Raw genomic sequence first — 27,432 nt, forward strand, 5'->3', positions numbered from 1 at the left:
ACAGGATAGACAGCTAACTTTTCTGCCTCCCAGCTGAAGCTGATGCAGTACCTGTGAACACACCAGCGGCTATCTTATACAGATTTTTTAGGATTGGACAGGAATTTAAGATCTGCCCGGTTTGATCAAAAGGTAAAATCTTCATCAGCATCAGACTGAGAATAGCCACAAGCCCTTTGCTTTCCATAGATGAATGTCAGCTGCGGTCATATGGGAATACGTTGTTTACACACTTTGGCTGGCAAACGGAGACGGCTAATGTTTAAACCTACCTCAGTGAGAAATACTGTGTGACTGAACCCTCCCAAAGCCGATGTTCTTCACCGAGTGTACTAATTAGATTAACACTGCTTCATAGGGCAGCTGAGAATACAGGAATCATTATGTATATCAGACATACTGCATTCTCTTTAAAGACTGATGAATGTCAGAAAACTTGCTCTGCTTCTGCTAAAAACATATTTAACAATTTGCAGCAATGGTCATAATGAGCACTGTGGGGTAGGTTTGAAGATTCAAGATATACTTCAGTCTACATGTGTACACATTTTTTTGGCAAGTGCTGTTTGTTATTACCAGAGATACAAATATGCAGGTCGCTACAAACCTCTTCTACTTGCTGCACTGCGGTCAGAATTAATCATTTCTGCCATACACATCACACTGGATCTATTTGGAATCCTGTATGACAGAAGCAGCAAATTTTGAAGGTTTCAGTCACCAACACTCTTATAACATTGTACTATTATGAAACATATATTTGACATTGGCCTAACAGCTACTTTTAGAGCAGCTTTCCTGCTTAATCAAAGTCATCTCATGCTGGGCAAGTCAAAAACTAAAGCTGTGACTGAAAATAGAGTGAGTGTAGCCACATTTAACATTGCTGAGCTGTCTGACTTCTACACATCACCATTAGATATTGAACCATCAGAGAAAATGTGGGATGTATCACAGATATGTTGATAATTTAAGTAATGCAGGGCTCCAGACTACCTTTTTCACTAGTCGCACAGCTGCGACTGCCATTGTCAGTTGGTCGCCCCTCACACCTGGTCACTGACCTCACTAGCTGTAAATCTGCTTATCAGTAGATATAACAATTTATCGATGTTCCCTATATGCCTCACAGTGCAGGCTATGGTATATGCTGTTAGATGGCTGCGGTGTGCTCTGACAGTTGTGTAAGCAAATATTAGTTTGAAAACAGTAAAATCAGGTGTTGTAATTAGGGCCATAATCGACTGATTTACTCGACCGGCTGATAAATCGGTCGAGCCCTAGTTTTAATGTCAAATTTGTCCAGGATGAAACTGAGCCATTTTATCTACATGTGCTGTTTTCTATGAGCGGATAAAACAGCGCACATAAGTGCACTACGCCGTTTATGAGTGGAGCACATTTTTACATGTAAAGACTGCAGTTGATCGTTTTCATATAGTGGGTAGAAGCTTAAATCATGATTGTGATTAATAATTATTTAATTTAGCAATCCCGCTGCTGAGCTAGCCATTGTAAGTGGCTAGCTCAGCAGCTCTCCCTCTCTGCCTCCTCTTTCCTCATTTTTGGTTGAGGAACGTACAACAGCTCAATAGCTCATTTTAGGCATCAGACATGAACAGACTGACATAGCCACAGAGGAAATAAAAGCTATCGTAACAAAACAGCTAAATGATCATCATTCACTCGCACAAACGCGACCACTTAAAATTTTACCTTGCACAGTCTCAAATAAAAGTCGCATATGCGACCATTTTGGTTGTATTCTGGGGTGCTGTAATAATCGAGCAATCATCTTGAAGTGAAAACATTTCATCTTGCAAAGGCAGGCAAGCGTTGAGAGGTGAAAGGCATTTGGCAGCATCCACAGTGTCTGTTGGTGAAGGCTGGGCTGTGGTCGCCAGTGAATTTTCAACTTATGATGCAAAGGTGGTGACTATCCAGTGGTTAAGCTGAATTTTTCAGTTCTGTTTGTGGTATGTCTAAGTAACAACCTAATTTGACGTTACCTCCTTGAAAATTTAACTGCAGGTTATAGCCACTGCAGAGATTCATCAGGTTGGACAGTTTGTGATTTCTGCTGTACATTTCTACAAAAAACATTAGGCAAATTCAAAAGAAGCTCAGAAATCATGCTTTTTTGTATCTTGCAAAGCCATCTCCACAGCAGTGTTTCTGATTTCTACATTCACTGCTCTACAAGAATTTGCAACCTTGTCTATTTAGACAAGGTGAAACAGAATTTCCCTGAATATAACTTCTGCTCTTTGAGTGCTTGGCCAATTGCTGTTCCATATCACAAAGGGAATAAAAGTGTGCAACTGTTGAATATCAATCAGGCATAAAACAAATGGAGTGGTGAAATGGTGCATAGTGCATGAAATCACAGCTTGTGTTTACAAATAGTTTGCTGTTATCTGTACTTTAGGAGAGAGTGATTGAAAAAAGGTGCAGCATTTGCGCGAGCCTGCTTGTGGTACCAGATGCTTTGAGATAAAAGTTACGGGACCACTGCTGTATCATTTGGTCTGACTTAAAGAGGATGAGCAGAGTTCAGTTTCAGGCAATTGCCATCTGTGAGTTCACATTATGTCCTAAAACATTAGTGGATAATTGGCAATACCGCTGGCGGATGCCAATATCTTGTTTTTACTGTCCATACGGTGCTGTGTCCGCTGGGAACCTCTCCACTGCTGTGGCTTGTTTTCAGTAGTAAGTGCTTGCTGTTGTGGTTTCCTTGCAAGCTTCAGAGCCCAACATGTATTTATCTCTCTGTAAAGCTAAAAGCAAAAGCAGGACCCACACTTGGTGTTTCCCCTAAACACCTGTTGAGAGCTACTAGATAGAAATATTTTAACTCTTTAAAAATGACTGATAAGAAAGACCTTACTATGTGATAAACTGACAAAACAATCTCTTCACTTTGACCAGAGTTTGCAGCAGTAATAGTCTCATTTCGTTTTGAGACCTAAAACAATTCTAAAGAATCTGCAGTGCAGTGTGTTTGTTTTCCATCCTCAAAACTTACCCGGCATGGCGTGGACTAGGTCACCACACAACACCATGAACTTCGGCCTTGGTCTGAGCTGGTTAACAGCCTCCACAGCCTGTTTCGTGAGCTCAACTTCCTCGGCCCATTCTTCCCCACCGCCATCGCAGTCGCCATCCCTCCAGGCCTTCATCAGGCCAAGCTGGGGGTCTGCAGCTTGGATGAAGCAAAATGGTCCCTTCCACTCACACTGTGCATCTGGAATATAAACAGACAATCATGAACATACAGTGTTGGTTAATACCAAGATCACAATGTAATACAGCTTCATTTAAAGCTGCATCGCCAATTTTACATGTTGTTAGACCATATGGAAACAAGATGCAAATAAGAATAACTCTGTTAATCAACATTCCTAAATCAACTATGAGTCACTAATGGAGACCATGTGGGACATTGTAGCTTCTTTCAGCTAACTGTTTTGGTTTTACAGCCTCCAACTGCAGTGTTTACAATATAACAAGCAGTTTCTGTACACTACTTATTCAGCATTTAGCAAGACAAATAAATAGGCTTAGCTGGTAGACAGAGTTCAGAGTTTAGCAGCTACAGAGCCACACCAAGACTTGGTAGAGGTTAAAATAAAGCTAAAGGTATGTGAATATTGGTTGCAGGTTTATCAGGCTGCCAGAAACATCATTCTAAATCAAACTCACCTACTTGACATTGAAGTTTAGTGTTAGTGCGGCCCTCACCTTTTTCTGATACACATCTTTTTTAAGACGGCCCAGACCTGTCATCAGTAAATTGCAATGGAATTTTAAATTTGAGGAGTCGCTTCCACTTTACCAGCGCAGCTTTTCCAGTGTTTACAGCATTGGGTATCAGCTCACAGCCAATGAAGTCTCTGCATTGCAGGCACTAAACATCGCAGCTCTGCGAGTGCGTTCAGAAAACAGTTGAGATGCGAGGGATAGACCAGATGAGAGGAGAACAGACAAAAAAGACATACAGCTGCAAGGCAGCTTTCTCAACTATGAACATAATCAAAAATAAATATCGTTCCAGGACCATTCAGGAAACGATTCAAAATACTGGCAGGGGAAGCTGCAGCTCAGTTCTCTCATTAAGCAGCAGGGGATATAAAAGAGTGACATAAGATAGGGAAAAAAAGTGTTCAATTGTTTACATTTTTTGAGATTTAGGTATTGTTACAAATGTATATAAGTTGGTTCAGGTTGTTCTTTCATTATTTTTTCAAGTTCTGCACTTTATTTTGAGATGTACAGTTATATAAAACATTATTAATAAATGTTGTCTAAATGTTCTTTATCTGTACTGAATTTATTTGATTTGACAGTTATTGATTACACGCAGATGCTAATATAACTACTAGGTTACATCAACATATATCACACTAATTCAAGTTACACATTATGATGTTCCGGACATTTGCTTCAACACATTTTCTCTGACTGGACAGGAATTTTAGTTGAATACCCCTGGCTTAATTGACAAGACAGCAGTGAGAGACAGGAAAGTGGCAAAGGATCTCCAGCAAAGGGCCACGAGCTAGATTCAAACTCATGACTGCTGCGTCTGGGACTATAGTCCCTGCTTATGGGAACATCTTCAAGCCACACTGAGGGTCTCAACTGCTTCTTCCCTCAAGCCAAATGTGGATGAGCTGCATGAGAGGAAGTGCTGCCAGGTCTCTGGCAGCAAGGAGTAGGCAAGAGAAGCCTATGTTCTGATGAACTGCTCATTTCTGAAGAACTGTTCATGTTCTGAATAAACATTCATGTTGAAGAATTGTGAACGATAAAGACTGAGAAGCTGTGATTAGTTGTACTTTTTTGAAATACTTGAAACCCTTTTTTTGTGGAATACTTGATGCGGCCCAGTCTCACTCAGACTCTACTTCCAGCAGCCTCCAGGTAAATTGAGTTTGAGACCCCTGCTCTAAATGAATGATTATGTTGTAAATATTTGCTGACTGTTTAAACATGCACATGCTTCCATCAAAAATGAGATAAGGTGTTGGTGCTGTATTTTCAATGTACTGCCTTCTAGTGGCACAGATAACGAATGAGCCATATTGAGAGAACTGATATTGCCATAGATATCACAGAATTAACTAAATATTGAAAATTAATTTACTCATTCAATAATTGCTTTAAATGGTTTCTCAGTGTTTAACTTGAACTTAAAGGGATAGTTGGGTTTATTTGAACGAGGGTTGTATTAGGTACTTATCCACAGTCAGTGTATTACCCACAGTAGATGGCAGCCAGGTGGACCAGGACGGCTAAGCGTTGAACTGTTGTGAACGGGGGCAGCAGCAAAACCTATTTTAGCCATTTAGAAAAAGGCTTGAGTCTAGACCACATTTAGAGCATTTGCACTGCTTTACCTTGCTGTTGGAGAGCTCTTTCCAAAGGGAAACGAAAGCTTTTACATCGCTCAATGCTCTCTTCAACACCCCATGACTTCTTGGACAAAAACAGTAATTCTACTGCACAGAACACAAGAGTTGCTGGTCTGTCGCTGCCCCAATCAGTTAGTTTTTTTTGTGTTGCTGTGTGACTTTGGTGTTTTAGTACCATAGTTTGGTTTCAAACTAAGGTGTTAAAGCACCGCATTTTAACAGTGATGAATCAGTAACTCCTGTCTTCTGTGAGGTAAAATCATTGTTTTTGTCAATACAGTTTGGTGGCTTTGAAGACGGCGATATAAAGGCTTTAGTTACTCGTTGGAAAGAGCTGTCTGATGGCATGGTAGTGCAGTGAAAATATTATAGAACATACACTGGGACTTCTGTGTGTCACAGGATGCTTCCACAAAACAAGAAACATTGTAATAATAAGCATAAGCATAAAAGCTTCAAAGATTTGGTGTCATCACAGTATTAATCATTCCATGGTATAAGGCCTGCTGTGAAAGCTTCATGTAAACGTCCTCATATTCATTCTGGGAATCAGCACAACACTTGATTAGTTGAAAGCACTGTGATCAGGATTTAGGACTGGGAACAGAAGATCAGAAGGAGGGGGAAGTGATGTGCGTGCTCACTCCATGAGTAACCACTGCTAAATAATTAACAAAAGAGCTAGATGTTGGAGAATGAATGGCAACGAACAAGTGTTTTACATAATCCTGATATTATGCAACAGAAGAGCCCTACAATCTAATCACTCTCAAATATTCATTAACAAGGCAAACAGTGCCTGCCTTTCCATGTAAAGAACAGAAGCAGACACTCCAAGCGGATTGGCTGATGGTAATAACAAGCTATGACATGGAGGACACAAGAGAAAGCCCAGTGAAGCGATATGGAAATGGACTCTTGCTGTTGCTCAAAAGTGGACAGATGCTAAGAGCAGGTGTAAACAACAGCTTTCTGCTCCACTCATTTAGCTTCCGGAGGATGTGGAAGGAGCACCACTGTAGTTATGCACTGCCGTCACTGAGAGTCTGCATCTGCATTCTGCACAAATCCCCTCACTCACACTCAGCAGGGGATAGTAGCTGCTCAGCATCCTCTGTGTTTAACATGCTCTCCATGTATCGCTCTCCCAAATGAGTTTATGATAATTCTGTCCTCCAGAGAAACTTGAGCAAAGATAGCAAAAGAAAGAGCAACAAAGAGTGTGTTACTCATGGGAACGAGACAAGTAGAAGCTTTACAATGATCCCCTACTTGTAATTGACATTTATGAAATCACGAGGGGAAGCATATTCTGCTTTTTTGATTATCGTCATCATCTCTTCAATCGAATTTAGAATGTTTTCCGTCCAGAATAGCCTCACATGGATCTTAACTTATGACTACACAGCGGGGACTGATGAATTTAACCAGCTAGCAGCATCAGTGTAGTGTACAATCAAGCTTCCTATTGTTGTACATACAGACCCAATTTATCTCACCAGTATTTACTTCTTGAGAGTATGCAAACTGGAGCTGTTTTTTAAACTGATCAAAAACTTTCATCAGCATATTTTAAACTCCTGCTGCTCAGAAGAATTGCCTTGAATCTCCGCCTCAGCTCAATATTTTCATATAGAATTCATTACCTGACAATGCGCACACCTCCGTAAGCAGATTTTCTTTATAAAGAAATGTATGCAAATCATATGGTGCGCATGCATTGATATACAACATGTAAATGTGCATGTGCACCCCCAATGCATGTTTCCTGCTCCTGAGTTATAAGGCATCTTCTTTGCCAGTACCTTGAACAGACACAATCCATAAACATTTCATGGAGCTCACATGCAGACCCTGGAGTTGTTTCTCTTCCACTGAGCATACTTTGTAGTACAATGTTTCTCTCTGGAGTCAGATGTGTGACTATTTCATAGACAAATGGGGGAAAAAAATGCTAGCAATGCTCTCATGACGGGAGATAAGAGGCAGCAGTCTAATGAGGCTGTGTTCAAGGAGCTGAACTTCAAGCATAAATCGCTCAGATTTCTCAGGTGGCAAACGGTGCACTTAAAACAAAACTAATCATGTTTTTAGATTAAAGTGCAAAGGGGGGTTACTTCTGTGGCAAATAATAAAATATTGAAGATTTCAATTTCTTCTTCTTAGTTTCTTAATACTCGCTGGTTTCCAGTAGGAGGTGCTGATAAACCAAACAGAGATGAGGGGTAAAATCTGATGGATGCATACAAAGACAGGTGACTAATAAAAGGAAAAACAACATGAAGGGTCTCAGTAAGACGTCGGTCATACATGCTGCCAGTTTTACTGCACCTTGACACTGATTCTCCAAGTTTCTGAACCTACACAGGCAGAGGGATGAACACCATAATAGATATTCCTACGTACTGTTTTAACGATGGTGGCAGAGAATGCTGTGTAACACAACGATCCAAATTCTCAAAAAGCTGAATGATATGCAAAACAATTCATACTATACTGTGGTTTTTGTGACTGATATCATAATTGCAAAATGATTCTTGACTTTAGCAGGAATTGTAATGTTTTCATTTCTGTTCCACTTGAAAAATCAAAACAATTAATGTAATTTTACCTGTGTTCTGTACCAAACAAGCACGTTCCCTTCTGCCTAAAGAATTTCTGACACCATAAAACTTCATTAATCGCATTTTGCGGCACATTTTGCCTTTAACAAAACACTGCACCACCAGTGATTTTAATAGTACATTTGGCCATATTTCATAATACTTTGATCAATTGTTCAGCCTTACAGGCTAGTAGGTGGTCAATTCTGAGATCTGATGACTGTAAAGGCCATAGCATATGGTTAGCATAATTTCCATACTCATCAAACCGTTCATTGAACCCTCTTGTGACCCCTTGTACCCTATAGATGGAGGCACTGTCATCTTAGAAGAGAGTATTTCCACCAGGATAGAAATGATAAATAAGAAGATGAAGGAGATCAGTCAAAACAGGTTTGTATTGATTTGCAGTGATCTCTTTCCACTAAGGGGACAAATGGACAGTGTCAGTAAAATTCCCCAGCAGCATAACAGAGCCAAAGGATCCCCTCACTGTCGGGTGTTCAATGCTTTACTTTCATTTGTCACCAATGGAGCTCAGCACTTTAATCATGATTTTAATCACTTCATATCACAGCTGCAGGGCTGAACCGAGCACTTTAACAGTTAAAAATCTAAATGTAACTCACTTATTTTTTAAACTTTTAAGTGGCAGAGACAAAAAAAAGTTCTGTTTAAGATTTACGCTCAAGACTGTGGTTAGAATTAGATGGACGCTTCATAATAAGACTCACATTGGGAGTCAAACGTGACTTTTAATAAGAACTTGTGTATGAGCTATTGTCCACTTTAATTATTCTACACTAAGTTTCGAAACTACCCCATTCTCTGTGTTTCTTGTGATAAGTGGAGCGCTTTCGAAACACTTGGAGCAAAGCCAGCAACTACGGTCATCGATTCCTGCACTCATTTGATTCATTGCTGAATCAGAGAACAACACTACCTACTGATACTTTTGTAAACACAAGCTAACATGCTAATCACCTTGACTGACTACCATTGACAGCGACGACACGTTTATTAACATAAAGCTACTAAAAAGCTGTCCAGGGACAGCGCTCGCTCTGTCACACCGCTGACCTGCAGCCAGCAACAACAACTTGTCTAACTGCCAAGTTAGGGATCGCTAGCTAGCAGGTTAGCATATAAGTTGGCTAGCCGGCGGGGCTAAACAAGCTAACGAAAGTCGGTTACCTTCAGTCAGTCCACTGAATGTCCGGTGTTTCGCCCTGAGAAATATGTTCTCACTCTCAGCCATGCTGTCAGCTGGTTGTCCGCGCAAACTACTGTGCGACTGGAGAGTCGTGCCTCCGGGTGGGACTGTTGTGTATGGACTGTGTGACTCCAGCTGTCCCCGCGGCTAGCTCGGACTGGAGACAATCGGTGATCGACTACACATCCTGCTGCTGGTTGTGTGTGACTTCTGCTGCAGCGGCCCCCAGTGTGGCTGCAACGCAGACTGCACCCATTTACCAACAGGTCAGTCTCAGTACATCAAAACAGACAAAGCCTTCAAAGTTCACTATTTCATTCAAATTTAGCCGTGTATCATCATATCAGTTTCACTACCATGTAATATGTGAATTTCAGGTTCAATATTTCACTTTAATATGTCAATGTAATGTGCAATGTTTGATTTTTTTTCAGGTGCAACCTTTTATTATTGTTTAGCTAATTAGAAGGTGGTTGCTATTAAATTGTTATTTAGTTGACATTTTAGTGATATCCAGTCATTTTTTTTATTAATAAGTGATTGTTTCCATAATAAATAATTACGGAATTTTTAAAGACATGATCATAGTGAACATAAAAACATTAATTTCTTTTTACTTTTAATAAAAAAATGTATGCAAGATATAACCCATGGATTTCAAAAGTCCCTCAATACTTATCACCTTATCATACAGGTCAATTGACCTGTATGATAAGGTGCTAAATAAACACACTTGCTTTCTTAAGTGTAACTTACACACAGATTTAAAAAAATATATAGTATGCTTATTGATTTAGTGTTATTCTCTGGAGTGGCCCTTTATACACCATAGAAGCTCAGTGTTTACGGAGGGTGCTGTAGGAAATGTGAAAATGACTAAGAAAACTAATTATACTTTCATTGTATTACACAAACCACAGTTAGATGATGTAAAATGATAATCAGGTGTTTTCCTCTCATCACCAAACATAAGCTGCTCCCAGTGACAGCTAAAGCTTTAGGCTATAGACTAAACATTTTGGGTAGATTTCATGTCTTCCTCGGGGAAATTTCCAGTATCATACCATGGTGAATTTTTATGCTCTAATTTGCACATTTTCTTAATCAGTTTAGGGTGGAAACATCTTTATTCATGTAAAGAAGCACGCAAATATTAAGCACCATTCAAAATATAACAGAATACGCAGCGAGGCTCTCGGGCATTCTGCATTGCTCTTAAATATTTATTCCCCAAGATTAACTTTTCTCATTTAATATCATCCCTGCTGAGTCAGCACACGCACATGTCAGGCATGATTTACTCTTCTGTCCTCTTTTGTGTCTTTTGTTTGGGGAAGTGACCTCTTCAAATGTGCATGTGGCACCTTTTGGCATCAATGATTAATTAATTCATTTTAATTAATTTATAACTGTCTGGACTTTAGTAGTTCATTTCAAGTCAACTTTATTGTCATCCCAACCCATAAGAAGCAAAATGGAATGAAATTGCAGTCCTCATAACAACAATACAAGACACAGGACAGAACATACATCATAAAAGAACCAGACATTACTACATGTAAAAACAGTGAGTGAGCAAAGTGGGATAGTGCTATATGAATCAGCAATAAATATAGCTTAAAGCTTTCTGTTATCCTTTGGAACAAAAAACATCTAAAAAGGTCGAAGCTATATGCTTTCAAATGTATCTTAATAGAACCATACATCGCTGTATGTAAAATTGTAAGTGATTAAAGTGAGTTTGTGCTATAGAGGAAATAAGTAATAAAAAATAGCTAATATATTCACAACCAGTCAAAAGTATGGACACACCTTCTCGTTTAATGCTTTTTACTTATTTGTATTATTTTCTACATTGTAGATTAATGCTGAAGATTAAAACTTTTTTGTTTACAACATAATTCCATATATATATATATATATATATATATATATATATATATATATATATATATATATATATATATATATATATATATATATATATAGTTTTGATGTCTTCAGTGTTAATCTACAATGTAGAAAATTATTAAATAAAAAACATTCAATGAGAAGGTGTGTCCAAAAGTTTAGGGTCACTTAGAAATGTCCCTGTTTTTGAAAGAAAGGCAGTTTTTTTCAATGAAGATAACACAAAATTAATCAGAAAAACAGTCAGACATTGTTAATTTGATAAATGACTATTCTAGCTGGAAATGGCTGATTTTTAATGGAATATCTACATAGGGGTATAGAGGAACATTTCCAGCAACCATCACTCCTGTGTTCTAATGCTGGATTGTATTAGCTAATGGTGTTGAAAGGCTAATTGATGATTAGAAAACCCTTATACAATTGTGTTAGCACATGAACAAAAGTTTGAGTTAGGGCTGGGCGATAAATCGATTTTATCGATTAATTCGAGTTTGTACTTAATGTCTATTTGTTTTTATGAAAATCGATTTTCTCATTAACATCCGCCACCAACGCTTTCCCACTGGGCTCCCGTAGTTCAGAGTGCGCCCCCCTCCCCCCCGCGCTTGATACACAAACAACATGGCGGCGAGCGGCGCAGATCTAAAGGCGCGTGTCCACTAGATGCGATTTTCCCGCACGGCAACGTACCGCATCTGAAAATCACACGGACGGCGGCGGTCACTAGCGGACCACAACATGGTCACATGACAGCGCTGAGCAACAGCAGGCCGCTACGTGGTGACGTCACCGAGCTTTCAGCTGGACAGTCCTGCAGATGAGTCGGATAAACACAGCGGCTCGGCCGCAAACTTTCCCTTTTATTTCAAAAACACGTCAGCGAAACGTATTTCTGAAAGCATTTGAAGCGAGAAATAATCTGCAGCAGCTGAATCTGTCCTCGTTTTAGGTCACCGATGCCTAGTTTAGAAGTTTGAGGACAGTTTCACGATGCGTGGAATCTCCGCACGCCGCATGCAATTTGCATAAATTAGAAGTCAGTCTACTCTATGCAAATGAGCTGCAGCCCTCTCCAGGTAAACACACCGGATCACAGCTGGAAACGCACTGCAACCGCATGCCACATGCAGCGCATTTCCAGCTGCAATCCGGTGTGTTTACCTGGAGAGGGCTGCAGCTGAATTGCATAAAGTAGACTGGACTCCCGCGTGCAGAGATTAGGTAGGGGGCAAAAAAAAAAAAAAAAAATCGGATAAATCGTGAATCGGGATTTTTTTGTGAAAAAATCGGATTTTTTTTTTTTAGGCCAAATCGCCCAGCCCTAGTGTGAGTTTTCATGGAAAACTTGAAATTGCCTGGGTGACCCCAAACTTTTGTAGCTGTGTCTGATGTGTATTTCAGCAAAATACTTGTTTATGTTCAAACCTTTGTGCACCCTCAGATCACATCAGACATATCTGCTCAATGTACTATAGAGAAAAGATCCACCTCTGTTGAAGTCTATAAGTAAACATTATAGTATTTTTATAGTATTTATATTTGTACTGAGGGTAACAAATGTTCTAAATATTTAAGGGAATGTATCCCCTTAGTCCCCCGATGTAACCGCCACCTCCACATCATATCCCATGTTCCTGTCACCCACAGCTCCTGGTTCACACAAAGAGAAGGACCTTGGACAGAGGCTGCAGCCTTTCAGTACCATGGAGAGGGGCTGTTGTAACCACATGATCCATCTATGCTCTTCATATTAATGAACAAAAACCGTTTATCTCATTGGTTTACTTATATTTTAAATGGTTGCTGGCTGTGCTTGCTTTTAATGCTTCCACACAGTTTAAAACCCTTGAAGAATTAATGATTTGCAGGTGAAATTATATCTAATTTTAGGATTTCTTGCAGCAGTTCAGCTCACAACAAGGCATTTGAGGGAGTTTTTTTTCTCACACCACCTGTATCGGTGATCACATGCATTTGAAGCACTCCAGATATCCAATGTAACTCCACCTATATAAAGTGGGGATTGAGATAAGCTGGTTGGACAAAAAATATCCTGGTTTTTGGAAGACCAATTTTCCAGTCAGATACTATATCACAACTGGTTTATATCCTGTGGTGCCACATTACTTATCTTATTATGTGGTTGTGCCACTTGGTAACAAAACATTTGAACAAAAGGTTGAGTGTTAATGGGCATTAATGACTGAGAGAACAATAGTGTTTTGTTGAACTCCCCTGGGATCTGTAGGCTTTATTTTTCGGGGTCACATCTTTTGTGAAGGGCTCTATTTCAAAATGTATCCCCTGTTCTTAGAAGCTCTGCCAGCCACTGCCAATTGTAACACATTAAGCTACTTGTGATATTTCTCAAACAATGGCAACCTACGGCTGCAAAATGCACAAAGTGGCAAAAATGGGGGGTGAGCTCCCACGTCTTTCCTCGCAAAAACAGAATAGTGATGTGCGTATTTCAGGGCTTTTATCATGATATTTCACAATAAAGCCTCTCTCTCCCTCTCTCTCCCTCTCTCTCTCTCTCTCAGCCCTCGCAGTCTCCCTCCCTCCTTCCCTCCCCCTGTTTTCCTCCTCCTCTCCTTTTGCGCACCAGGCGCTCCCACCCTCGGCTCCTCTATTCGCTCACTGCGCTCTCATCCTCGGTGCGGCTTGTGTCTCTGCCTACTCCTGTGCGTAAGAGCGCACAGATGGATATGTAAAGTGATGCACTCCTGAAAAACGCGAAATCTGAGCCTGCCAAAGCCTTTCTGGGGAAGACGTATAGATGTGCAGCAGAGAGAGCAGCCAGTCAGATTAACTTCAGTCCAGTTTCTTTCTTTTTTTTCCCTGCCCGTTTTTATTTTGGATGATGCTATGTGAGTAAAGATGTCCATCTGCGCGGATGACGGTGCGTTGCCATTCGGATGTATGTTCCTGGACTTTCCAGCATATCATGACCGTGCGCCTTTGTTCCTCTCTCCAAGTCTTTTCCTTTCTGCGTGAAGTTGACCGGAGGCACAATGAGAGGGAAATACTTTCTCCTCGGCTTCTTGTTGCTCAAACTTATGGCTCTCGTGTGCAAGGCTGACGGGGAGCCAGGACTGCTCGGCGGATTCGTTATGATCACCACCTCCAACGGCTCCAGGGAGGAGGAGAGCGTGTCCGAGGTGACCCCACACACGGAGGACAAATGTCGGGGTTACTACGACGTGATGGGGCAGTGGGACCCGCCGTTCATCTGCAAAACGGGCAATTATCTGTACTGCTGCGGCACCTGTGGCTTCCGCTTCTGCTGCTCCTTCAAGCACTCGCGGCTCGACCAGAGCACCTGTAAAAATTATGACACTCCGGTGTGGATGAAGACCGGGCAGACCCCCTACAAAAAGATGAACAAGATTCACGACAGCACCAAAGACAAGACGAACTTAATAGTTTACATCATTTGTGGAGTAGTGGCCATCATGGCTCTTGTTGGGATTTTCACCAAACTGGGGCTGGAAAAAGCGCACCGGCCTCAGAGAGAGAACATGTCCAGGTAAGTCTCTCTCTCTCTCTCCCTCCCTCCCTCCCGCCTTCCTTCTCTCCCTCTCTCTGCCTGCTTCTCTCTGAGCGCTTGTTTACAAAGACACTTGCAGTAGTAGCCTACGCACGCACTGAAACGGAGCGCGTCGTTCTTCCCTTTCCTCTGCGCGCATCAGAAGCACAACACGAAAATACATGAACATTTGCAATAAGCCGCAACTTGCTTTACTTAAACGCATCGCATTTCACACACTGCATGTGGTTTCTAGGCAACCAGAGCAACTTATGACATCTTCTGTGGCAAGACTCTTGGATGCTGCATGCGCCCTCCACTCCAGTCTATCCATCCATTGTGGCGTCTAACAGAACACTGCTCCAGTCATGTGGCGGGGGCGGCTTCTTTCACTGGAGTAAAGGCGGCACTGCGCTCCATTTGTGTGCCTAATTGGAGACGCTTTGCCTTCATAGTGTCATCCAGTAGGGTGTGTGCAGCAGAAACGGCACAACGAAACCAAATCTCACACGGGAATGTCAGTCTTTTTCCCCCCACTTTGCTTCACCACACAGGCTCGTGAAAAGGTGCACCAGTGTAGCCCAAGTGAATAATTAAATTAACCACATTTTCTCTTGTCTGCACCCCTCATCCGCCACCGCCTCCCCGTCTCTCTCCTCTCCTCCCCCCTCTCCTCTCTGTCTAACAGGGCCGTCGCCAGTGTGTTGCAGGGCGGGTGTCCAGGTGAGCAGTATCGGGGGGAGGAGGCCCTTGGGATGCATTCGCAGCACTTTGTTTCCAGGGCCACAAACCTGCGTGAGTTTTTCTTTTTTCTTTTTTTTTAATGATTCTTATTTTCACTGGGAGTTTAGGACTGGCTGCTGTGAACTGTGTGCGTAACTTATCAGCAGCATACGGAAGTGTGGGCGGAGAGTGTGTCAGCAAAACAAAAGCGTGTGTCCAGATTTGGTGTCAGAGGCTGTGAAGTCATTCAGAGTGATGTAAGGATGCAAGGGTCCAGGGATCAAGTCAGTCAATCTCAGCTGGGTTCAAGTGTTTGGAACCAAACTCATATTTGAGTCAGAAAATCCTCAAAGATTCAGTTGCAGGCGCGCAGAGAAAACACACATCCCTGCAGGCTTGTTCCTATTTTGTTTCAAATGGGTTTTGTTTTATCTCTCAGCAGCCAGATATCCATCCATTTCATAACACGCTCGAAAGAGAAAGATCTGCTCGTCTCTTTCAGCCCGCTTTTTCAAATCCAGCCGTTATTCAGTGTTTTATTTTGGTTCGTGCCCACATGATATAATGAGAGAAAGAAAGAGGAAAGTGGGAGTGTGTGTGTGTGATTGTGAGGAAGTGGTGGTGGTGTGTTTGTGTGGAGGGTTTTTTGGGGGGGTGGCAGTGGTGGGGGTATAATACAAAGACTATGAATGCCATCTATTTCTGCTGTGTCCCGTGGGCTGATACAGTAGCGGGCTTCTTTGTGTTTTTAACACCGAAGATCAAACACATGAATGCGCACAAAGAACAAATATGTACAGACCAGAGCATACGGTACATATAAAGATACTGTAGCGCTCAGTGCACAGCAGCCTGGCAAAGTTGCATCACCAGTCGCACAGAGGAGCGTCTCTCCTTCGTCTCATGTGTTACTATCCAGCTATACATGAATGGCATCTTGTAGTATTCCAACTAACTGCAGCTGAACGCATCAAACAGCCTGCATCTTGCCTTTTTGGGTGAATTTCATCACTTTGTTGCAAGGCAAAGAAAAATCATTAAACTTTTTGATGTACCTTTTTCACAAAAAGTGAACTATTCACTTAATTTCCTAGTAGCCAGCAAAGATTTTAATCACATTTAACGCTGGTAACATCCCCAAATTCCTTTTATTATCTGTAAACTCTGCACAGTTGAGTTTCAAATCATCAATCAGGAAGTGTACATGTAAGGAAGAAGTGGTGTTGGTGGTGGTGGGGATTGAATAACTACTTCTATTTGTGAGAATGGAATAAATATGCAATCCTACAACAGCTCCCCTGGCTAACGACAAGGTGACATAACCCTACTCAGCATGAAGCACTACACCCACAGACACCATCAACATCATGACGAGAGCGCATCTCATGTAGAAGGGAGAAGGAAAGGTTGCGTGTATTTTTATTTATTTATTTTTCATTTAATAAATGGAAAGGTGGAAGGACGAGTCTTAAAAATCTGCCACCGTGAAAGGAGATAAATAACACTTTCAGTAGGTGTCAGGGTCGGCTCAAGTCTTTTTTCCCCTCTCCTCAGTGTGGGAGAGATGAGATAGCGGGGTGGCCTATCACCTAAGTGGCCGGAGAGGACATGGCTGTGAAATAGCGATTATTATTTGCAATGTGGAACCTGCTCCCATGAACCTCCTAATGCTGGGGCTTGTGGGTAATCATGTGGAATGTTATTAACCTCTGTGATCTGGCGGGATCACTCCCACGACAGCCACCCGACTGGCTGACGGGTCCGTCCGTCGGTCGACAGCGGAAGGCGATTCATCACGGTTTGTAGGGAGATGAGGAGAATTAGATATGGATTTTTGCCGGATATGGACGTGGTATTCTTATTTTAAGTGATTAACCGGAGATAAATAGACTGGAAAGGGCAAGGTGACTTTTCATTAGGCGTGTCACTGTAAATGCAAAGGACAGATGACGGGGGAAGAGATGGAGAGGAAGAGTGAAGAGAGTGGTAATTGCAATGTAAAGATAAGTGGTCGGGTTAAAAGGGCCGCTTGCGCACATGCTTGGGCACACAAAGGGAGTCTGTTCAGATGTAGCGCGGGATTGTGCTGGAAAATCTATTTTAGTGCGAACTGCATATTGATTATAGCTTATGGCCAGATTGCCCCTATTACTGGCATCAATGAATCTAGTCTGGCAGGTCTGTGCTTCTTATAAAAGAGGAGCAGATTCCTTTGGGTCTTGTGCGACTGTGCTGTTTGTAAAGGAATCCGTCGAGCACTGCTGCTTGATCATTTTGAAAATGTATTTGCCAACAGAGGTGTGAAACAGACAGAAAACCTCTGTTTCTTGATAATCCAGGATCATTATAGGCCACACAAGTGAGAAATACAGAGAACCAATTAGTAATACACAAGCCGGAGGTCTGTGTTCGCCATGTTAGAGGTCCCAATGCGTTTTCCTGCAACAGACTGCGTAATAAAACTGGACGCTGTTGTTGCTTTGTGAACCAGAAACCAGCCAACTCACAAATTCCCCAGTTGGGTGCAGGCTCACACACTTTCATGTCCTCTCAAAACCCAGAGACTTTGTTTGACTCCCTAAAAGGCTGAAAATCCCACGTCTCTTCAGCATCAAAGAGCGAAAAGAGACAAAGATGGGAAGGATGGAAAAAGAGGACAGGGAGGACGGGGAAGGAGAAGAAGAAGCGGCACAAAGAAGGGAGGCAAGTGATCTCAGTGGCAACGTCCAGCCTGATGGCAGCGCTCCCTGATGAAGGACAGGGCTGCGTATTTGTCATATGTGACACGTTAAGGCGCTATTAGAGCTACACTCTTCCATGGATTGACTCGAAACGTCTTGAGCCATTAGCGTTTAATTCAAGGTGACTTTCGCTAAAGTTTTGAAGTCCAGAAACTCAAAGTCTTCGGATTCTTACGCCACAGCATCAGCTAATCTCACTGTTACATTTACTGCACATTCTGTTGAATGAGTAGTTGTGAAATTTGGAAAAAAGCAGTTATGCTTGATAGTGAATTATAACACTGAACACGTCATCCAGACCAATAACGTCCGTCGTTCTCTAATCGTCATTTTGCATATCACAATAAAGAGCTTTAGGTGGGCAGCACTTGATTAAGACAAAACACAAAAACACACACTCACACACTTACACAATGTACTCAGTGCTCTGTATTCACAACTCAATTCACCATTTGCAGGCTTAATTACCTCCCCAGTAGTTATAATCTTTTCCTAAACATTCTGAGATGGGAAGGATGAAATTTTAATAGGTAATTGCTTCGGAGATTGCACAGGCATGAGAAAAGGCCCTGTCTGCAAAATACTGCTGCTCCGCCTTGTGACTGTGTGTGTGTGTGTGTGTGTGTGTGTGTGTGTGTGTGTGTGTGTGTGTGTGTGTGAATGGAGGTACATGCGTGCGCACAGTGTGCATGCAGTGTGTAAATGTGTTTTTATGCGCAGCACAGGCCTGTCAAAAGGAGTTGTACATATCTTTCGTTAAAAGTAGGTGACTGTGTGACCTTGTCTTCCCGGCTGTCATCTGAGCCTTCAGCATGTCACATCTGATTGCAGAGTGTCAGAGCGGAAAGAAGCGCTTCAGCTACTGAACCTACACACGGGCTGCAGAAACAAGCAAAGAGAGGCTGTGAAAGAGAAAATGACAGAGCTGTAGGTAGTTATCTGTGAGGCGTCACTCCGGCTCGGGCTCCGTTTGAAGCTCAGCTTCTGTTCTTGTGTTCAAACAGGCAAGAAAAGCACAGTTGAGGTTCCATCCCTGAGTTTGTCTTTCAGACTCATAGGCTGCTGGAGTGACAGTAAAGCTCCCACTGTATCTACAGCTCGCTTTCTTTGATCCAAACCATCGAGGAAAGGGTTTGTTCCATTTCTTAATTCGCTTTACTTACATTCTCACACAGACACATTTAGCGGACATTTTTATGCATCCATTTAAAGGTACACTTCAGCATTTGTGGAATATGATTTTTTCCCTTCTATAGGTGACACTACTGTCATATCTGCATGCTAAATATGAAACTACAGCCAGCAAATTGCTACTTTAGCAATGAGACAAGAAACAGGAGAGAATAACTGGCCTCCATTGTACTAACAAGAAAAGCACTCAGAAAGCGCAATACTCCACTAAGGCTGTTCATTCCCCCATATGGCATTGTCAGAAATGCAGCATTTTTGGGGGGGGAAATGCAGCATTTCTTTATTAGTTATTGATGAACAGAAATCACAGCAACATAGAATGTGGCAATTTAATATAGATGTACCCACAAACAAAATAAGCTTGCGCTGAGCACAGGTGTGTGTTATGCATGTGCACGTTATCTACAGATACCGGATCATGTGACCTACATATGTAGGGGGCGGCGGGAATTGATGGGACTTGGAAACACCCCCACAATTTAATCAATTATTCCTTGTATCATTTCCAACGGATAAGTCCCGAGAAGCCCACAGCGGTCGATTTGTAGTAGGATCGCAATCATGTGATCGTCAGCAGGCAGCTGACATAGCGTTCACTTGTTGTCATAGTTACAGTGACACTGTGCTGCTATCTCACAATGATACAGAAATCTTTAACAAATCTGTGGATCCAGACTATAAGCCACATCACTGCCAAAATCTAATCAACTGATCCTTGTGTCATTTCTGCTAACACACAGAAAGACAGACAGACGGTCAAACAGACAGACAACCAATGCCAATCGCCTCAAAACTCCACCGCGTTCCTGGGCGGAGTAAAAATACAGAGAGTTATGTGTGGCATGTTTCTGTGCTGGACATGATGAGCATAAAGCATAAAAAAATATACCAGAGTACAAAAGGTGGCTGGAGCAGGCTGCTTAATTTATAGGCTTTTACTGCGCAAACACTTTCAACATTACCGTGTCTTCATCAGAGTCAAAGTGGACGAGGACACAGTAGTGTTAAAATGCTAGCCAGCCTGTTCGCTCATAAAGTCTATAAATTAAGCAGTGTATTCCAGTCCTCTTATGGTTTCTGGAAATTTGCTGTCCTTGAACTGAGAAATGCCTTTTTCTGCTGTATTTTGCTGAAAGGCATGCAGAGAACCCTGTTTCTACTAGAACACATATGATGTACCTCTCTTTTTTGTGGGAAATCAATAAACAAGACATACATTTAAAGAAGTCTTCATAAGGAAGTACTGCCACTCATGTAACTAATGGGGACAAGATTAGAACTGCAATTTCAAAGGTCACTGAGACACAAAAACTACTTCTGTACAATTCAATTTTAAAAATGCTTAAAAATAAGGTTTACAAAATGGGTTTTCAACACAGGTTATGCTGCTACTATAAATGCGCAGTTTCTTGACACGGCATAGGCTTGATGTTTGTGATTCAGGCAGACGATTGGTTTCCTGGTGAGGAATGATTGGATATAAAACCACCATCTCTGGCGATGCAGCATTCTCTCAGATTTCTGTTCAGGATTCTTCAATTTCAGAGTCTCTCCTTTATATCGTCTCTGGTGTCATTCAGTAAACGTTGGAGGATGAAGGCTGGTGGATTCTTTACATTTTGAACAGAGCTGCTAATTGATTCCTGGCTCTAACATTATATGTAGCACACAGACATGAGAGTATTAATATAACTCTTTGGCTTAAGCAGCTGCTACCATCTTGACAGTTGTTTCTACCCAGGAAATTGAAATTTGGGGAAATGGATGCTTCACTGATGCAAATAAGATACAACCAGCATGATAGCACTGATTAACATCTGAGGCAACTGTTTGTCGAGACAAATATGCCTCAAATAATGCTTTGCTTTTAGTTTTAATATCTTTTTAACAGAATGCAGATTCCTAAATTGCCATCAGATATATCAGAAGAAATGAAATTAGCTGCTGAGAACTTGATGTTGTGTCAGATGGTCATTAGTAGAAATGTGTCTTCGAGTTCATTTAGATTCAGTATTCAGCCACTAGTTAGAACATGAGAAATACCTGCTAGAATACACTTGTTGGCTCTCTTCAACACGCCTTCAGGCTGTCAGACATCAGCATCAGTCTTCTCCTGACACACTGCCTTAAAGCAGATTTAACTGGCTGGAGAACCTCATCACTCTTCAAAATCATGTCCTTCAGCATCATCTGGAGCCTCGCAATAGAATGGAATCAGCCACAGAGCAAAACAGCAAAGACACAGTAAGTCACAGAGCTCAGATTCTCAGAAAGTGAAGAAGCGTCTCCTCCCCCTCTCCAGGGCCTCATTCCTTCACCCTCTCGCTGCCTAATTATCCTAATGTGAGGCCCCTCAGTAGCCCTGGGACGCCATTAGACTCCTGCTTATTAGGGCTCTGGGGCCGCACAGCCAGCGAGCATCGACCAACAGTAGACATCTACTCAGTTTAGGCACAGAAGGAGGCCGGACAAGGAGGTGTCAACACAGCCGGAGGGAGGGAGGCAGACTGAGACTGAGAACTGGAGGGAGGACAAAAAGCAAAGAAGGTTTCAGAGACAGAAAATCCCGAGAAGAGAGCGTGCTTTTGTAATTTCTTCTCTGAAATCCTAAGAAGAAGCAGGTTACCCTGAGCTGCATCATGCTCTTGTTACTGAGCATTAGCTTCTCTCTGAGAGGTGGTGTAAACTGGAACGAGCGCTCATTCAGGGAAGAAGAAAGCAAACAGCAGTTCTGAGCGGTCCAATGCGCTCCACCCGTCATCTTCTGCTCTCAGTGTGTCATATTTTCCATCTTTACATTGTGTTGCGGTGGAATGAAAGAAGCAATGGGGATGGAGAATATCTTAACTTCTAATCCGACGAACACCACCACCCACCACCACCCCCTTCCCTTCCTCGCGAATATTAATCAGTTCATTTACTCCCAGGAAGTCACATGTTGCGTTTGACAGGTAATTACGCCTGTGCGTTTCGCGGCTGTGCACACATTCATGTCTACGTCGGCTCACGTGCCCATCGTATACACCTGCATGTGTATGTCTCAACCCGTAGCGCGCTTCATTCAAATCCTGAGTGTCATGAGGAATATTGCCTCCGTCCGTCTTCATCTGCTTCATTCACATTTGACTATCTGTAATGATAAAGCAGGCGCAGGCGGTCGTGGGATCCGCACACAGACTTCCCATCCGTATGTTTGAACAGGTGGTTCTCACCACTGGCTTCTAATTAACTGCTACACTGACTCTTCTTAATCAACTATTCAACCTAATGAGTCAAGCCTTTTGGCAAATTTTAGGATTATTTTCTGAATTCACACAGGAATGTAATCATTAATGAGGATAACTGTAAACACAGCGGGTTGCATTTGTAATTCTGGACATGTTTAGGATTCAAGAGGCGCTTGGATCCATGCATGCTTCCTTATATTAGTCAGTGCGGCAGAGGAGCTGTCGAGAAAACAGCTGTGTTCCTTATAACAATAACAAGCTTACCGTCAGTCAGATATACAGCGAAGCAAGCGAAATCTCATAGTGGCTTTGTAAGTCTATTTAGGCTCCGTAACATGTAACTGTGTTAGGCTGTGTAATACTGAACACTGTGTAAAATCCTCTTTAATCTCTTGCTATTTTCACTCAGTTTTTCCCTTTTCCACTGTTTCTAATAAGAACATACAGCCCTAATCTTCAGTATTGCCAACAATATAACGTATACAGACATATGAAAGGAAAAACCTGAATGTTTAGCCCCTACAATAAGGGGATCCGATGGATTTGTTATACTGTGGATGGAATTCAGCTGGCATGGTTTGGATCCTTATGTCCCCTCAGAGGGAAGGGTCACTGCAAATCAGTGTAAAGTTGCTCTGAGTGAATGAAACATTTCTATCCTGATCAGAGAGGTGCTTTCCAGGATGACAATGCTTCCATCTATAGGGCACGAGGGGTCACTGAATGGTTTGATGAGATTGAAAATGATCTGCTCAAATGCTTTGACCTTAAACATCACAAGATCTTAATTCATTTGAAGAATTATGGTAGACTTTGGTCAGTGTGCTAGAATGCATTGTCCACCACCATCACCAAAACCCAGATGAGGGAATATTTGCATAGTAGGCTGTTCATCCCTCCAGTGGAGTTCAGAGACTTGGGGAATCATTCAAACTGTTCTTGCAGCATGTGGTGGCCCAGCACTTTACTGAGACCCTTCATGTTGTTTTTTCCATTTATTTTGCATCCATCTGTATATTCTTGCTACAGTATTCCACCTGTGATCTGATGGTGTCCAGTTGGCTAATATTATTCACTGATATTGGCCTATTTCATATGTATATTAGTATTGGCATATATGTTGTCTGTTGTGTGCCAGTATGTAAATAAAGAGGAAAAGAATCACTCAGAACATATTGCACAAAAATATGCTTTGGGTGATTTAGAAATGTTGTCATGCCAGTTTGCCCAGCAGAGCAGCTCCATTCCCAAGAATACTCTCAGCTCGTCCTAGGAGACAAGACAATAGTAAAATATACTGACGATAGATGCTTCATCACTAGCAATAAGAAAAGCATTCTATAGAATTGTTGATGATTTTACTTAAATGCAGTAGATGCAAACCACCATGGAGGCACATAACGAGTCCATGGACACCTGGATCTCCATCTCAGCCTGCAGACCCTCCCCTAGTGGAGACTGCAGCTGGCTGGGCCTGGCTTTGTGGTCTAAAAACAGCTATGAAAGCGTGCCGAAGCAAAACACTCAATACCTTAGCATCAGGGAGTGCACAAAGACTGATGTGGGGTCCATGTCCGGCGATACCCGGTCCTCATTAAACATTCACTACCTTAACCTCTCACATTAACCTGTGCACCTTGATAAAGGCAAAAGTAGTTAAATTCAAAGTAAAGTGGTTGAATTCACAGAATAAACATTTTTTTCCTGGTCTTAAATAATAGTAGGCCATTTAAAGTGATCAATAATTGTCGATATCGACTGAAATAAAACATTTAATGTGATACATTTTTCAGCTAAATTGCTAAACACTACCCTCAGCACTGTCTGCAGCACACGTAGCAGAGTACAGCTGGTGGTGCAGAGTTAAGTGGTGTGCTAGTTTTCGTTTTCCCTTTTCATATAGTTGTGTGTGTATATATATATATATATATATATATATATATATATTTATATATATATATATAAAAAGAATAATAGCCGATATATACACTACTGTTCAAAAGTTTGGGGACACTTTCAAGTTTCAAGTTCAAGATTATATATTGTATATAATATATTGGATGGATGGACGGACGGATGGACGGACGGACGGACGGACGGATGGACGGACAGACAGACAGACAGACAGATAGATACATAGATGGATAGATAGATGAATCAAAAAGAACATACAGCTTATGACTTGTGGTGTTGTTAGGGTTCTTTGTCCAGCAGGTTTGTGTGGTTCATCTGAATACAAAAGTTGCTTCCAATGTTCCCTCTAATTTTTCATGAGTCTGAGCAAACACACAAACTCCCTGAGCGTCCCTTGGACAACTGTGAGCAACATCAGACGTGTGCACTGTGGTCACACCAGCATCACATCCATTCAAGTTACATGGTTCATTAAAAGAATCAAATTACAGCATTTACATTTCTGTTAAAACACTTTGTCAACAGGAGCCAGTTGAAGGCTGCAGTGATTTTAGTGACACTACAATGTATAAGACTGAAGTTATTGAATATTTGTCTCTCTTTACTGTTGCAGTGGTTTTGTAAATTGCAGACGGACCCTGTTCACTCCATAGACACCAATGTTATTCCTGTAGCTTGAAAGACAGCTACTTTTGATAAAACTGGGCTTGTAGCACATTGTCTGCCTTGCAACAATGGGAAAGAGGCACCGTTTATGTTTTGACAACCTATATCTAATGAGTTATTGATGCTGGAAGTCCGAATCTGTGAATATCTTTCCAACTTTACTGAACTTGAGGCCACTACCACCTAAGGAGTGATATATTTAATTCTGAAAAAAGCATTTAGCCATACTTAACGCTTTAAGTGCTTTATTAACACGGACCTAAAAATTTTGTATTGTTTTATTATCACAGGTTCTGTCTGAAAAGAGGTGGCATCATTTTAAACAGTGAAATCAAACTAACAAAATGTAATGACCAACCAGTGAGCAATACTGGATTCTGCAAAAACATAAACAACTTTTTAAAAAATCTAAATCTTATCTTAACACAGTTAATGTATTAACTTATTTATGTGTGTATGCATGTATTTATTGATTTATTTAGTACTGTCAACATATCAGAGTTCTGAGTGAATTTTTCTTAAGATAGGCAAAGGCCATTTATTGATTACATATAGGCTCTTAAATGTTTATTAAAAACTGAAAAGCATTAAAAAAAAAACAACTTAGGCATTTATTGAGTCACTAAAATACTGTAGAGTACAGACCACATCAGCATGATTATAAGCATCCTCTGGTAAATGAACAACCAGATACTGATGTCTCTCACCATATGGACTTCAGGAGATGACTGGGGGATGATAAACTGTGACCTACTGGTTGGGTTCTCTCTGTTCTCATGTTTCTTACATGTTTGTCCCCTGACAGCCGGGTCCTAATGTTTTTTGAGCAACACACCATACTATGACATTTTTACAATGATGGTTCTACTATGAAACCAGTTTGACATGTTCAGGCATTCTTTGAGTGAAAACTCAGAGATTTCAGGTATCAGAAGGTGGTTTTCAACTTTCTTTGTTAACTTTCTGCTTCAACTTTAAATTAAATTTCCTTCACTAAGCCAGCCCTCTGGACTTCCAGTAAGCTGTGTTCCTATTGGCTGTCCAGGTGGCTGTGTTCCTATTGGCTGTCCAGGTGGCTGCTTGGTGTTATCAGGAACACCTGAGCAGCTCAGTGTCTTCCTGCTTTATTTAGCTGCAGACAAACATTTCCTCTGCTTCTCTTCACCATTGAACTGGGTTTGGCTCCATTGCTTTAGTTTGTTTTTTAGGCATTGGCTTGCAGCTTCCAGCAGTAAAATCGTCTTTAATGTGTTTCTTGGTGTGTTTTAGGGCTTTGTACTGGATAGTTGTCTTGGTAAATGTGGTTCTTTAGCCACAGTTGGCACATGGTGCTAATGTGTGCAGTGATTAGTGGATTTGGTGCAGCTGAGTTGTGTCTTTATCTTGGCTGTAGTGAGTCTTCAGAGGTTTTTGGTCAGACACATTCTGTATTCTTGTTTGAGAACCAACGTTGGTTGTCCAGAAGGTAAGAGTTCATGTCCTGATTCTCTGTTCTCAGAGGTTCTCTGGTAGGCTGCAGGAGACTTTAGCGTTTGGGTTGTGCTAGTTTGGTTTTTGTATGGTTTCATTTGGACGACTATCTTGAGGCCCCTCCATGTGGTTTAGTGAGGTTTTCTGGAACAGTTCTACAAAGCAACCTGCAGCAGAAGAGACTTTGAGAGTTTTTAGGAAGTTCTGGAGACCAGACTTTAGAGCAGCAGAAACATTTGTCAGCAGTTAGAGCAGGAGAAGGTGAGCTTCAGAGTAGAAATGAGACAGAAACCTTCTTGACCCGTGTGGTGAGGTCCTGTACCAAGAGTTTGAGCAGGTTGTGAAGAGTCTGTAGTTCTTTGTTCTGAAAGCACAAGAAGAGTCGACTCATTAAAGGAGAGAACAGGAGATATTGTTGGTTTTTCTGTCACTCTGCAGTTTCCTTAGACTGAATATCAAGTTTATATTTTAAATGATTTCCCATGTGAGCCCAAGAAGACTTCAATAAACTCCCTCCATCCCCTGGACACAACATTTTTTATTACCATGTTAAATATTTATTTTTTAAAAATATTTTTGAGTTTTAATCATAGTTTTAGCATAGTTTTTTTTCTCTTTGCGTGTTTAGTTTTGTCATCTGTGTAAAAGGTGCTAAACAAATAAAGTTGAATTGATAAACTGAATAATTGACTAACTCATGATTGTGACAACAGAAGTATTTTCATTGTGATTTAAGGGTTTATTTCATTTTTAAGGTTGGGGTTAAAATCTTGACAGAAAAAGATGAAAGAAATAAACTACATAACAAAAAGCAATTAAATCAA

The 27,432-nt window shown here is 41.4% G+C and overlaps 2 protein-coding genes and 1 long non-coding RNA gene across 4 annotated transcripts in view; 1 reads left to right on the plus strand and 2 right to left on the minus strand.

Annotated features, from left to right (window-relative positions):
• Nucleotides 1–9,416, minus strand: part of cpped1 (calcineurin-like phosphoesterase domain containing 1) — a 77,043-nt gene extending 67,627 nt beyond the window's left edge. Inside the window, exons 1-2 of one of the 2 annotated variants that reach the window (XM_055004623.1) lie at nucleotides 9,215–9,416; nucleotides 3,029–3,247 (exon numbers count right to left, since the gene is read on the minus strand). In XM_055004623.1, coding sequence (XP_054860598.1) covers nucleotides 3,029–3,247; nucleotides 9,215–9,278 — 283 coding nt within the window. In that variant the 5' untranslated portion in view covers nucleotides 9,279–9,416. The remainder of the gene's footprint in view (nucleotides 1–3,028; nucleotides 3,248–9,214) is intronic. The other variant, XM_023267874.3, reaches the window with a different exon arrangement.
• A 4,339-nt stretch (nucleotides 9,417–13,755) lies between these two features.
• Nucleotides 13,756–27,432, plus strand: part of shisa9a (shisa family member 9a) — a 73,450-nt gene continuing 59,773 nt past the window's right edge. Inside the window, exons 1-2 of the mRNA XM_023267869.3 lie at nucleotides 13,756–14,676; nucleotides 15,365–15,471. Coding sequence (XP_023123637.2) covers nucleotides 14,162–14,676; nucleotides 15,365–15,471 — 622 coding nt within the window. The 5' untranslated portion in view covers nucleotides 13,756–14,161. The remainder of the gene's footprint in view (nucleotides 14,677–15,364; nucleotides 15,472–27,432) is intronic.
• Nucleotides 24,739–27,432, minus strand: part of LOC118470130 (uncharacterized) — a 121,268-nt gene continuing 118,574 nt past the window's right edge. Inside the window, exon 4 of the long non-coding RNA XR_004847157.2 lies at nucleotides 24,739–26,972. This is a non-coding gene — a long non-coding RNA (uncharacterized LOC118470130). The remainder of the gene's footprint in view (nucleotides 26,973–27,432) is intronic.

The sequence above is a fragment of the Amphiprion ocellaris genome, chromosome 18 (genome assembly GCF_022539595.1).
Source record: "Amphiprion ocellaris isolate individual 3 ecotype Okinawa chromosome 18, ASM2253959v1, whole genome shotgun sequence".
In the NCBI taxonomy this organism is placed as follows: domain Eukaryota; kingdom Metazoa; phylum Chordata; class Actinopteri; family Pomacentridae; genus Amphiprion; species Amphiprion ocellaris.